The sequence below is a fragment of the Galeopterus variegatus genome, unplaced genomic scaffold (assembly GCF_000696425.1).
Source record: "Galeopterus variegatus unplaced genomic scaffold, G_variegatus-3.0.2 Scaffold6, whole genome shotgun sequence".
Taxonomy (NCBI): Eukaryota; Metazoa; Chordata; class Mammalia; order Dermoptera; family Cynocephalidae; genus Galeopterus; species Galeopterus variegatus.
In genome coordinates, this window is record NW_007726117.1 from 1,418,776 (window position 1) to 1,432,892 (window position 14,117).

General features: G+C 46.3%; 1 protein-coding gene across 2 annotated transcripts in view; it reads left to right on the forward strand.

Annotated features, from left to right (window-relative positions):
* The first annotated feature begins 68 nt into the window (after positions 1–68).
* The window catches only part of FAM159A (family with sequence similarity 159, member A), a 21,926-nt gene continuing 7,877 nt past the window's right edge, over positions 69–14,117 (forward strand). Inside the window, exons 1-2 of one of the 2 annotated variants that reach the window (XM_008578865.1) lie at positions 69–462; positions 7,823–7,962. In XM_008578865.1, the coding sequence (XP_008577087.1) occupies positions 281–462; positions 7,823–7,962 (322 nt within the window). In that variant the 5' untranslated portion in view covers positions 69–280. The remainder of the gene's footprint in view (positions 463–7,822; positions 7,963–14,117) is intronic. The other variant, XM_008578791.1, reaches the window with a different exon arrangement.

Genomic DNA, 14,117 nt, shown 5'->3' on the forward strand with positions numbered 1-14,117 from the left:
CTCCTCTGCCTCCTGCATCTCCCCTCCCGCCGCGCCTTGTCAGCGTACCTGGTAGCCACTCCGTCCTCGGGGGCTCTAGGTCTTAACCGCTGCGTCCCCGGGCCCGGCGCTGCGTCTTTCTCAGTCTGTGTGTGTCTCTGTCGCTGCTTCTCTCTGCCCCTCTGTCTCTCCGTCTCCTTCTCAGGCTCTCTGCCGTCTCGGCCAGTCCCTCGCTCTCCCGGCCCTCCTGTCGCCAGCCGTCTGGTGGCCCGAGGTGGCGGCGGGCCGGGCGCGGGGCGCGATGAGCGGTGCCTGCACGAGCTACGTGAGCGCGGAGCAGGAGGTGGTGCGCGGCTTCAGCTGCCCGCGGCCGGGGGGCGAGGCGGCCGCCGTCTTCTGCTGCGGCTTCCGCGACCACAAGTACTGCTGCGACGACCCGCACAGCTTCTTCCCCTACGAGCACAGCTACATGTGGTGGCTCAGGTACCGGCCCTGGCCCTAACCCCACCTTGAACCCCGCAGGGGTCTTGGCCCCCTCGTCTCAGCCTCGGCCCAGCTCCGGCTGAGCCTCAACCTTCATCCAAGTGCCCACATGAACATCAGCACCAACCCCCCCATACCAGCCCTACCCCCCCATGCCCAATACCGACCTTTACTCTCACCTTATCACCAACCCAACCTCCCCCTGAAACACCATCTTAGCTCTGTTCCCTCGTCCTGACCCCAACCATCATATAAATCCATGCTTGATCCTCGCCTTAACTCTACCCCAAAACAACCCTCACTCTATTCCCACTCCAACTTCATTCTACCACCACCCTCAACCCAGCCCAGATCACATACCAACCCCCATCCTAACAGTAAACTTCCATCCTCAAACATTCACAGGAAACCCAAACTCCACCCCAATCCTCATCCAAGTGCTCACCAGGATCCCCTTCCTAATGTCAATACCACCCTCATCCCTGACTTCACCCACTCATGAATAATGATCCCAGTTCCCATTCTATCCTCAGCCTCAATTTCCTCCTCCATCCTGCCTGCAGTCCCACTTCAGCTCTAATCTCACATCCTGACTCCAAATATTATCTAGACCTACATTCAGACTTCAACCTCAAACCTTAATCCTCACCCCAACCCCAACCTCAGCCCAGCCTCAACCCTTTCCTTCCCTTCCATGCTTAGTCATTCTTTCAGCCACTGCTTACAGAGCACTTAGTATGCGCCAAGCCCTGTGGTGAGTGCCAGGGATGTACCTCACCCTCAAGCTAAGGCAGAAGACCTGAGGGTCAGAGCTGCCTCCATGTTCATCATGAAACAACAGCACAATGCCACAGCAGAAGCTGACTCAGGTCATATTAATACAAGTGCAGTTTGTGTGAATCCCAACCCATAAAACCTCAGTTACCCCACTGGTTCTGGGATGGAGTTGGTTAGGTCAGCTCTGACAGTCCTGGAACCTAAATGTGGGGTTGAAAGAGCAATAGGTCTCAATCCTTCTGGGTCTCCAAAGTCTTCACCCAGAGAATGGGACCTGCTAGTGATTTTCCTGTCCCCGGAAGTATATGAATAGAGGCTGTATGCCCTCTGGGTGGGAAAGGACAGCATCATATGCCACTAAAGCCTCTCAGCCTCTATCTTTTAATCTTTCAAGTGGGGAGGATGATCAGTCATTGCCTTGATTTTCAACTAAGGCAGTGGCAAGGACCAAATGAGACAAAAGAGGTGAAATCAACTTGTATATGCCAATGACAATCATAAATATTATTGCTTTTTTTAGGCTGCTCAATCTGTAATTCTAAAATATTTTCAGACGGCTAGGTTATCATATCCTGCACAATTGGCTACTGTCTATAATTCAGGGAATCGTATTTATTTGTTTTCTGTTGATCTATATATTTATTCATTCATTATGGCCTTTGCTTTGTGCCTGGCAATTTGCAAGGCACTCACTGGGGATGCAAGAAATCAATTATTCGCTGGAGGAGCTCATAGTTCACTTAAAGAGGTATGACATGCACCTAAAGTAAAACAATGGAGTATTTGTCGAAGGCCCACTGTGTATTTAGCACTGAGCTGGGTCCTGAAATAATATGGTGCTGACCTCCCTTTGAAATACAGAGACAGTGTAGAGCTTTGGAGCTGGTCAGAATCTGGTCCAAACCTTGGTTCTGTCACTATGTGGATTGGAAAAGTTATTTAATCTCTTAGTCTCTTTTCTCATCTTTAAAATGGTGATGGTAATACATGTCTCATGGAATTGTTGTAAGGACTAAGTGAAATAATGTACAGTAAAGTGACCAGTGCATGTAGAAGGTGCTCAGTAAAAAAGAGAGTTCCCTTTCTTTGGTTTATAGGTATGGGAAGTGAGGCTTAGAGAATGAAAGTAAATTTCCAAGATCTAGCAATATCACAACAGACTGAGATTTAAAGAATATTACCTAGAACCATCCAAGGGTTAGATCCTTCCACACGTTCACAACCTCAACACCACTTCCTTCCATTCTACAGATGAAAAAACTTGAGAAAGGTTAAGTTACTATTTGGGAGTGCCCTAGTGAAAGAAAGTAGCCGAGCCGGGATGAAAACTCAGGCCCGTCTGGCTCCAAACCTGGGCTTGTCCTGCTCCACGACTGTCTAAATCTAGCTTGGCTCTTATTTTTATTTTATTTATTTATTTTTTTCCTTTTTATCTTTTTTCGTGACCGGCAACGGATCGCAACCCTCAGTGTCGCGCCCGTACCGGACCGGGACCGGCAACGGGATCCAACCCTCGGTGTTGCGCCCGCACCTCGCTCAGCCAGTGAGCAGCCGGTCTGTATGTGGGATCTGAACCCTCGGCGGAAGCGCCGCCACACTCCCAAGGGGCGCACTGTAGCAGTGCGCCACCGGGCCGGCCCCCTAGCTTGGCTCTTATAACCTGATCTACTCAGATCATTTGGAAAACACTCACTGACCCTCTACTGTCTTCTGGAAACCATTATGGCCCTTGGGGGCACAGAGATGAGTAACCCCTTATCAAGCAGCCAGGACGTGTTCCCTCTTCCACCACCCCCTTCCCTACATACCTCTTGTGGTCCCTTCATTGTCCTGGAAACCCTCTCCACGTGGAGTGCTTTAATGGCTCGGACAATGCTCTAGTGGAGGCTTGGATGGGGTGATCTCTGAGGTCACATCCCACATCAGTGTGCTCCCATTCTGTGACCCCAAGGACATCTGAAAGGTGCTGGCATGTAGGGCTACTCTTCCTGGGCGTGGACATACATGGTTCATAAACATCACAGACAACTGCAAAGTGGAAGAAGGGAATTGAAGGTTCTTGGGACGTCTAGGTGATCAGTGTGCTCTGACACTGAAACAACTCTTCAAGCATGCTGTGGACATACATGGTTCATAAACATCACAGACAACTGCAAAGTGGAAGAAGGGAATTGAGGGTTCTTGGGACGTCTAGGTGATCAGTGTGCTCTGACACTGAAACAACTCTTCAAGCATGCTCCTAACAGAGCCCCAACCATTGCAGAGTGGAGATCTTGTTTTGCTCTAAATTCTATTTGGCCCTTTTAATGAAAGCCAGTCCTTAAAAGCATAAATATCCCCAGGTAAACACTATTTCCTTGGAGAAATAGTGCTCAAGGAGAATCGCTGTCTTTAAAAGTATGTCTCAGGAAGTGAAGACACCTTTTGGAGAAGCAGCTGGTGCTATCACACCGTCTGCTTCACTTGCCAAACACCCTCCATCACTAGTTCTTCTTTTTACCAGGCTGTGAGCCAGAAGGCAGCAGCTTGCTGGAGGGCAGAGTTGGTGGTCAGGCACTGCATATACCATTTCATTTCATCTTTACAGCCACCTGGTGAGATAGGAAGTACTTACAAGAACTAAAAAGTAGTACATAATGTGGAAAATGTGAAAAAGACAAGAAAAACAACAAGAGTAAGAAATCATGAGTAATCCATTTCTTAGCTTAGGTCTCCCAGAAGACTCTGAGACAAAGATTTGATGTCGAGTAGTTCATGTGGAAAATGAGCCCAGAAAACACTGGTAGAGGGTGGAGAAGCAAGACGGCCAAGGGAAGAAGCCGACAATGGCTGTGTTACTGAGCAAGTCACACCAAAGGAAACTGGAGCTTAAACTCTGCCAGCCAGTGTAGAAGGTACGCCTCAGAGTTATCCCGCCCAAGGGCCAGGAAGCTGGGTATTTACACACCTATTTCTGTGAATCATTGGTTGTGGACTGGTGGGGAGGGGAGGCATTAATTATCCTGTACTTCTCACCTGCCCATTGTGTAGACAGAGCCTGTTCTGGGCCCAACTAAAGCCCTCAAGCATAAAGATCCAGATGCTGGCAGTTGAAATTCTGGCCAGAATATTCTGCAGTGGTAAGAACCAAAGAGACACAAACAGGACAGCCACAACCCGCACCACATCCAGAGACAGCCTGTCAGCAGTTTTGTGTATTTGCATCCAAACTTACGTGTGTATAGTTATGTATATATTTATGTTTATTTAAGTTGGGGGTGTGCTCTGTATTTAGTAGTGTGTTCTGCTCTTTTCACTTAACATTATCTTATAAGAATTTATCCATGATCTTAAATATTATTTGAAAACATGTTTTAATAGGTCTATACTATTCCATTGCATGGATATTTGATAATTTATTTAGCCGTGGGAAGGCTGACTCTTCAAAGCACTAAGGTGTTTTTGTTTACTGGAAACTAGCTATTAGCTAGCCAGAAGCGAAATCCTACAGCAGTGGCAAGGACAGGAGTCTGGGGCTAGAGTGGGGAAGGGAATGGACAGGAAAGCTGGAGAAGGAGTAGTAGGTGGGAACAAACAGAGCATCCCATGGTGCCTGACACATAGTGCGTACTCAGTGATATTTACCAACTGCCTACCATGCGCCAGGAGAAGATACAGCTGATTACATATGGTCTGACTCTGCATTCCGGGAGGCCCTGAATATGTTGAACATCTGCTATGTGCCAAGAATATTTCAATGTCATTCAACCTCAGTGCCACCTCCAATGTGCTGTGTTTTGATTATTCTCATTTTTCAGATGAGGAAGCTGGGGCTAAAAAAGTTAAATAACTTCACCAAGATCTCAGAGTAAGTCAGTTTCAGAGTTAGGTCCTAACCGAGGTTGCTTTACTTCCAAAGCCCTTTGCTCTTTCCCTCCCACACTGGGCTGCCTGATCAAGTGGGAAGTGCCAACGGCCCTGAGTAAAGTGTGCTGGGTGTGTTAGCCTGGCATGGGGAGAAGGGAGCGGAGAGAAGTGTGACCAAGGAAAGCATTATTGAGGATGGGACATTTGAGATGAGCCTTCAGGGACAGGTAAATTTTTAATATGGGAAGATGAAGAGGAGGGATCATGGGAAATAAGAAAAACAAGTGCCCCCAAATGAGCCAGGAGGCAGTTTTCTGGAGACCAATTGTGATATTGTGATATAAGAAATATATATTTGATTTCTGCCCCTAATTCCTGAGACAGAGTTCCTAAAACCCTTGTAGATCGATGTGCTAGGAGAGTCTTTCGTTCTAATATTTGGTCTTTGAGGGCTGGCCTGTGGCTCACTTGGGAGAGTGCGGTGCTGATAACACCAGGGCCACGGGTTCTGATCCCATATAGGGATGGCCGGTTTGCTCACTGGGTGAGCATGGTGCTGACAACACCAAGTCAAGGGTTAAGATCCCCTTACCAGTCATCTTTTTTTTAAAAAAAAAAAAAGATAATATTTGGTCTTTGAACCCCAGCTGCTGACACAGAGCCTCTAAATCCCTTGTACTTTCCTAGGTGACAGAAGCATCTTTTGTTCTAATGAGTTGACTCTTGGTGGACTCCTGGAGTGCCTCAGGATGGGGGCTGGTTGCCAGAGCAACCAACCATGTAGTTAGAGGGTTATAACTTACAGCACCCGCCCCCTCGCCCCTGACCTCTGAGGAGGGAAGAGAAGCTAAGGTTGAGTTGATCACCAATGTTCGATGATGTAATCAATCATGCCTACATAATGAAGCCTCCATAAAACCCCTAAAGAAGAGGGTTCAGAGAGCTTCTTGATTGCTGAACATATGGAAGTCTCTGGAGGGTTGTATACCTGGAGAGGGCAGGGAAGCTCTGCACCCCTTCCCCTGTTTCTTGCCATATGCATCTCTTCCATCTGGCTGTTCATCTGTATCTTTTCTAATATCTTTTGCAACAGATGGGTAAATGTAAGTAAAGTGTTTCCCTGAGTTCTGTGAGCCAACCTAGAAAACTAATTGAACCCAAGGAAAGAGTCATGGAACACCAGTTTATGGCCAGTTTATAACCCACAGTCAGAAGTGTAGGTGACAACCTACTACTTGCTACTGACATCTGAAGTGGAGGGCAGTCTTGTGGAACTGAGCCCTTAATCTGTGAGACCTGACACTATCTCCAGGTAGATAGTGGGTGGGGAAACCCCACACACAACTGGTGTCAGAAGTGTCATGTTGAGTGGTGTGTAAGGGAAAAACAAATTGTTTTTTCCTTCAGGCCAGGTGACCAAGGCCTGACTTGGGGCAGAGGCAGAAAGGTTAACAGGGAGGTATTTTAGATGTGGAGTTGACACTGGCATGGTCAGAAGGACCACAGAGGTTGAGTCGGAAATTACCTCAAGGCTGGAAGGTAAGCTGGTTTTTTGTTTGTTTGTTTGTTTTTAATTATACCTCAATAGAGCTATTTATTTTTTTGGAGGCTGGCTAGTATGGGGATCCAAACCCATGACCTTGGTGTTGTAAGGCTGCACTCTAACCAACTGAGCTAACCAGCCAGTCCCCAACAGCTGGTTTTTAACTAAGGCCTACTATGTGTCTTCATTTTTAAAAAAACAGCAGTGTGAGGGCCGGCCTGTGGCTCACTTGGGAGAGTGTGGTGCTGACACCACCAAGTCAAGGGTTAAGATCCCCTTACCAGTCATCTTAAAAACAAAAAAAAAAACAAAAAAACCCCAGCAGCGTGTGTGTGTTGCGGGGGAAGTTCTTTAAGACCATTTCCAGCTCCCAGGGGTGGGAGCAGGTTGAGGAAAGTAGGGAGGTGCTATGGGTCAAATGTGTCCCCCAAAAGTTCATGTGTTGGAAGCTGAATCCCCACTGTAACAGTGTTAAGAGAATGGGAAATCTGATTATGAGAGTTGAAAGGCGGGGCCTTTGAGAGGTGATTGGATCATGAGGACTGTGCCCTCATGAATGGATTAATCCATTCATGGAGTAATGAGCTATCACAGAGGTGGATTGGTGGCTTTATAAGGAGCACAAGAGAGAGTTCTTGCTGTTCTCTTGACATTTGATATCCTGGGTCATCACAGGACCCTATATAGAGTTCCCACACAGAAGTCCCTCACCAGACACATACCCTGGACCGTGGACTTCCCAGCCTCCAAAATTGTAAGAAATAAACCTCTTTTCTTTATATATTCCCAGTTTCAGGTATTCTGTTATAAGCAACAGAAAACGGACTATTAAAGGAGGGAAGGAGAAGAGAAGAAAGGAAACACATATTGAGTCCCAACTACATGGTGACATTGAGCCGTGTCATGTTGTGGCGAGTACTTGGCATATAGTCAATGCTCTTTCCCATGCTTAAATACAGAAAGCCTGTTTAAGACAGGTCGGGGGGCTGGCCAGTTAGCTCAGTTGGTTAGAGCGCTGTGTTATAACACCAAGGTCAAGGTTCAGATCCCCATACCAGCCAGCAAAAAAAAAAAAAGAGAGAGACAGGAACAGAACAAGAGTCAAAGCCGGTTCCTACAACACCTGTAACACTTCTATAACAAGCTGCCTCCCAGGTCCCTTCGTGACACTCCTGTGTGGCCTTCTTTCCTCAGTATCGGCGCTCTTGTGGGCCTATCAATAGCAGCAGTGGTCCTCCTGGCCTTCATTGTCACCGCCTGTGTGGTTTGTTACCTGTTCATCAGCTCAAAACCCCACACAAAGTTGGACCCAGGCTTAAGCTTACAGACAACAGGTAAGAAAGAGGCCTTATGATTTCCCTGTATTCAACAGGCTAGCATCTTTACAGATACTTTAAGGGGAGAGATTTGGAAATGATGTTTCGAACATTTGCTTCGTGAGTGTTTCCTGGAATATTCAGAAGCAGCAGCATATTTCTCAGGAGGTTCACGATCTGAACATTTCCATCTCCAACTCTTCATGTACTCAGTGTTTATCAGAGTAATGTAATGTAGCCAGCACTCCATTTGTCACACAAGGATCAATCCGTGTTGTGGGATTTTCTAAGACAATGTTTTAATTCTAGCCTTAGGGAATACAAACTGATTTTAATATTACCCCAAACAAAACAGAACTAATAAGAAAAATTTGCTGCTCCCCAAACTCACAATTTTTTTCAGAAACTACATACAGATTTTTTGTTGGTTTTTTTTGTTTTTGTTTTTTGGATGATCTGATGTTCTGGACTACCCACCCATTCCTTTATTAGCATACGCCATCTAGAGCCTTTAAGGGGCAAAAAAAGGATTGCTTTTTCACAGGTCTTTATTGTACACATTTTTTTTATAACCTCCTGCAAGATACTGTGAAAGGTACAAGTCCCTATTAACAAAAATCTTTCAGTAGAGTTTGGTAGACAACACTCAAAGTGGGTTTTATTATCTCCATTCTACAGATAAGGAAATAATGGCTGCAAGAGGTTTGGCGACTTGCTCAAGGTATCACACCTAATAAATTGTGGGCTGAAATTCATCCCGTGTATTTCTGCTCACCACACTGAGTCTCTCTGCAAGTATGTAATTAAGCACATAATTATTTGATACCAAGAGTAGGGAGAGTTTTGAAAAGGGGAGGAGACTTGAGCGAGTGGTGAGTTAGTGAAGAAATTGGTTAGGCAAAATAGAGGAGAAAAGGCCTCCAGGATAGGGTAAATAATGGGTAAAGGTGTGTGGGCAGACCAAGTGAGACTTACATAGTGATGGGGCCATTCATGCTGGGGGACCATAGGAAATAAGGCCAGGCAGGATGAGGGAGGACTTTAAGTTAAGCAGAAGAAGCAAGGGTGGCAAACAGGAGGTAGAAGGGGCAGGGTGGATAGTAACTAAGTCTCAGAGAAAGACAGAGAGGGCTGAATGCTATCACTTGTAAAAGATTAATTTTCTAGCATGACCATAAAAGTGCAGCAAGCAACAGCACAAGAACCCTTCTCAGATTCTGATGACTATGAATAATCCTGCTGTGGCTGAGCAGTGAAAAGCAGGAGGGATAGTTCTTGAGGGTGGAAGAACTAATCTGACTTTCCCTGGACTCAGAAAAACCCGGCAGGCAGTGGCAGGAGAATAGGAAAGAAGTCTGAATATAGACCCAGCCTGGATGGAGACCAGAGACAGCCCAGGCTTCAACTTTCATAGAGAAAAATCATGAAGGTTAATGAAAGACATAAAAGAACCCTCCTCTATGATGAGATATGCTATGTATATGGGTAGTAAGGCTCATATCAGAGAGGTGTCAGTTCTTCTCAAGTTAATCTATGAATAGAAATCCCAACAAAATGTTTCATGGAATCTGTCAAATTAATTTTAAGATTAGTTTAGAAGGGCCGGCCCGTGGCTCACTCGGGAGAGTGCGGTGCTGATAACACCAAGGCCCCGGGTTCGGATCCCATATAGGGATGGCCGGTTCGCTCACTGGCTGAGTGTGGTGCTGACAACACCAAGTCAAGGGTTAAGATCCCCTTACCGGTCATCTTTTAAAAAATAAATAAATAAATAAATAAATAAAAATAAAAATCAGTTAAACTTAGAATGAAAATAACATAAAAGAGTATATAAGCTCTGTAAGTATATATTTCTACTTCTACTTCACCAGCCTGGGATACTAACAAGGTCACATCTCACTATCAAGAAATTCTTTCATTCTTTGGAGTCCCTTCATCCATGGGTTTATCCGGTCCAGGATATCAGTTTTTCATATACCGGCTCGCCAGAGAGAAAACTGAGAAGTCTAACCAGTCTCCAGTAAGCCCTGATGTTGCTACCGCAGGGGGTCATGTTAGGCAGTAGGGATTCTGCTATTTGGCTGCTCTTCTTGGCACATGGTGTTCAGCTTACCCAGTGTCTGATGCATCAAGGTCCTCCAGTGTGGATGGCACCACAGCTTGAATGAACTCCCTTTGCACTGGTCACCACCAACATTGCCACGGAGCTGCCTCCAGCACTGTTGTGGGGAGGGGAATCTCAGGGAGGCTTCTGGAAGTGCTGCCTTTCCTGCCTGCCTCCTGGGGCCATGACCTTCCCGTTATCTCCCTATCATTCCTAAAGGCTATCAGAAGTGTGACCCACTTCTACCCTCACTCCCACGATTTCTCTGGTCCTACAGTTCCCTGTTTGCCCCTCAAGTCTCCTTATAGATATTTTTTGAACAGTCTATGTGGTTTTCCTAAGGATGTTCAGAATTATCCATGGTTGCATTACTACATAAATATTATGAATAAAGCATTAATATTAGTAACACGTAAAATGAACGAAAATATATGCAGTGGATGTTTAATATCCACTGAGCAAAAGAATATGAATAGATATTTTACAAAGAAATGCAAAATTCTAAAATAAATCTTTCCTGTCCTCTGCAGGATAAAATGTAATTTCTGGCCCTTGCTCTGGTTCAGCTCTTTCTATGTGAAACTTAGGAGAAAGAGGTAAGTTGATATTCCTGCTAAAAGAGAACTTTGAAAACAACAAAAGCACAGGCTTCTTGCCAGAGATTGGCTAGGGGTTAAAAACCTTTCACTAAAATGTTCATTTTTCAAAAAGAAACATAAAGTACCATTCTAATAAAAGCCCAGAGAAATAAACTCTGGTAGATACTTATCAAATGGACCATAAACAGATTGAGGAATATGAGTTTTTTTTTCAAAATTTACTTATTTTTAAAATTTATTTATTTATTATTGGTTTTTTTCTTACATTCCAAGATGTTGCAGAGCAGTTGGGGGGGGGAGGGGGAGGGGAAGGGGGATGGAAATAGGGTGGGAGGAGGAGGAAGGAGGGGGACTTGGTCGACCCTCTGGCAACCCTCTCCTTCTGGCCCGGGAGACCAGGGAGGTTCCAGTGGAGGCTCAGCGCTGGTTGTGGATATTGGGGGGGCATGGCTGAGGCTGTCGGCCCCTCTGCCCCCCAGTTCAGGAGGCTGGGGTGCTTCCTGCAGTGGCTGGGTGCCTGACACTGGGCTGGGTGTGGTTGTTGGGGAGGGGGCATGGCTGAGGCCCTCGGCCCTCCCCATCCCTGGCTTGGGAGCCTAGGGGGCTTCTGGTTCTTCTAGGTTTTATAGGTGTTCTTTGGTGGTGTTAGACCTTTACTAGTTATTATCAGGCTTTAGCTCTGATCTGTGGGTTTTTTGTTCTTTCTTTCAGTTCTGTGTTGTATTATTCACTATTCCCACCACTTAAACTCTGCACTGGAACTAATTTTTTGTCCTTTGATTGCTTCTAAAATGGGGGAACTTTCTGTGGGGACCAGCACTTGAGCCAGTGGTTGAGCTAAATTGCTGCTTTGCTGCTGATTCCCTGAGGAAGGCTTTTTGTGCAACTTAGGTTTTACTAGTTGACCTTGTATGTACTTCTGGGTCTTGTGAGATCTGGTGCACCTGGGTTGTATGGAAACTCTGTTCTGGTCCTGAGTCTTTTCAGCAAACTGTGTCCCCAGCAGTTCTGTATTCCTGACCTGTCTCCATTGAGTGGTCCTGTGCTGACTGGGGGCAGATCAGCTGTCCTTGCTGTGCCCCTGTGTTTTCTCAGTGGGCCCATCTACTCCACTGCCCATGCTCCAAACACTTTCTATGGGATGGGCCATGTGCCAGTCCTTTGTGGTGACTCATGGGCCTCTGAGTGGCTTTTTTCAGTTGTTGTGTCTCCTCGCTCCTGGGTGGGTCCATGGGAACCCTGTTAGTGGTCTTGCTGGCCTGGGGGTCACCAAAGCCCTCTTCTCCCCTGCAGCCTCCAAGCAACTTCCACTTTCTTACTGTAGTACTTTGTGAGGAACTAGCTAGATCAGAAGGGTAACTGAGTTCCTACACTGTGCTAAGGACTTCAAAGACATCATCCCATTTAACCTGCTCAACTACTCTTCTGGGTGGTTGTCATCAACTCTGTTTTACAGATGAGCAAGTGAGGTGAGTATAGGAGTGATATTCTAACTAGGTACATTTAATAAGAGACAAAAAGTTGGGAAAAAATTAAAGACAAAGTTTTAGTTCTCATCCTCCTCTGAAAGCCATTCTCATCAACCAGAACTCAAAGCGCTCCTAGAAATCAAGTCTGAGCTCCTAGAAATCAAGTCCAGGCCGGCCCCGTGGCTCACTCGGGAGAGTGTGGTGTTGTTAACACCAAGGCCCCGGGTTCGGATCCCATATAGGGATGGCCGGTTGGCTCGCTGGCTGAGCATGGTGTTGACAACACCAAGTCAAGGGTTAAGTTCCCCTTACCGGTCATCCTTTAAAAAAAAAGAAATCAAGTCCGATGCTCTCACTGTACAGAAGGGGAAGCTGAGACCCAGACAGAGGCAGGCCTGTGCCCAAGGTCACTCAGCCATTTGGTGGCCAAGCATTTGCCTCCCAGACCAGGGACCTCAACCTGAAACATTTGCCCCTTCATTGCTGAGTAGCTCCCATCAGCCGCTCTCACCTTTCAGAGGGAGCTCAGTCACCCAGATCCCACTGCTTTTTAATGAACCACACTTGGTAGAGGTGGCACCTGTGAACACACCTCAGTGAAGAGTTAGTCTTGACTCATCTCTGAGCAGGGAGAGAACCTGAGAACTCCCTTCCAGGATTACTGCCATAGACTAATCAGAGTTCAGGGTTGAGGACCCCAGGCAGTGGGGGACTGTCCTCTGAGCTCCTTGGAGAAAGGTAGAAAAGCCCTGGATTGGGATGTCAGGGAACCTGGCTCTAATCTTGGCTTTACTGTTCTCATTGTGTGGCCTTAAGCAAGTCACTTTTCTCCTGGACCTCAATTTACTCTGTAGAATGTGTACAATAATACCTACTAAGAAAATCATTGCAAAAACTAGAGATGATGTTTGCATGGTACCTAATTAGTCTCAAACACGTGGTAGGCTTTGAACAATCAGTAGCTCTCGTTTTAATTATTATTAGGCCCTTAGATTTTTACATGTTGGTCTCCTCAAAGAGGCTGTTAATATCTCAAAGATAGTAACCATGTCTTAAATGCCTTTGTAGCCCCAGGACCTAGCATAGTTCCTAACCTATACGTACTTGCTCTGTGGAAAGAGTACAAGCTTTGGAACTAAGCAGAATTGAAAGTAAACCCTGGATCCTATACTTGGTAGCTATGTCAGTGCTGACTTTCTCTGTTTGGGCCTCAGTTATTTATCTATAATATGGCATAATAATACTTACCTCAGAGAGTTAGGAGAATCAAATAAGATTATTGTATCAGCGTACTTCAGCCACTTATGAAACATGAATCTTCTTATCATAACTTCAAATAGAACTTGGTATATTTGCATTTAGGCTTCCTATTCTCCCAGGTGCCTCTTGGCTTGAAAAAAACAGCAGCTTTTCAAAGAGGGGACCCTCACCCCAGGCTTCAGGCACCATTGTGGGACTTTTTCTTTCCTTTTTTTTTCATTTTGCGGCAAGCCAGTACAGGTATCCCAACCCGTGGCCTTGGGATTATAAGTCTGCGCTCTGACCAACTGAGCTCACCAGCCAGACCATTGTGGGACTTTAATAACTTCTGTTACATGTGAACCAAAGGAAGCAGCAAGAATATGTAAGATGAAGAGTGGTACTACTGTCTATTTCGCTGGTTTCCCTGGGAGACTGGGATTATTGACTTGAAGGCCCTGGGATACAGATTTGAGAGAAGCCTGGGGTCTGGGAAAGAGTCATGTAAAAAAGACGTGGTGGGGGCCGGCCCGGTGGCGCACTGGATAAGTGCGCCGCTTGGGAAGCGCAACGGCGCTCCCGCCCGAGGGTTCGGATCCCACATACAGACCGGTTCCCGCTCACTGGCTGAGCGAGGCGCGGGAGCAGCGCCGAGGGTTGCGATCCCGTTGCCGGTCCCCGGTCCGGTACGGGGGCAACACTGAGGGTTGCGATCCGTTGCCGGACACGGAAAAAGACAAAAAACAAAACAAAACAAAACAA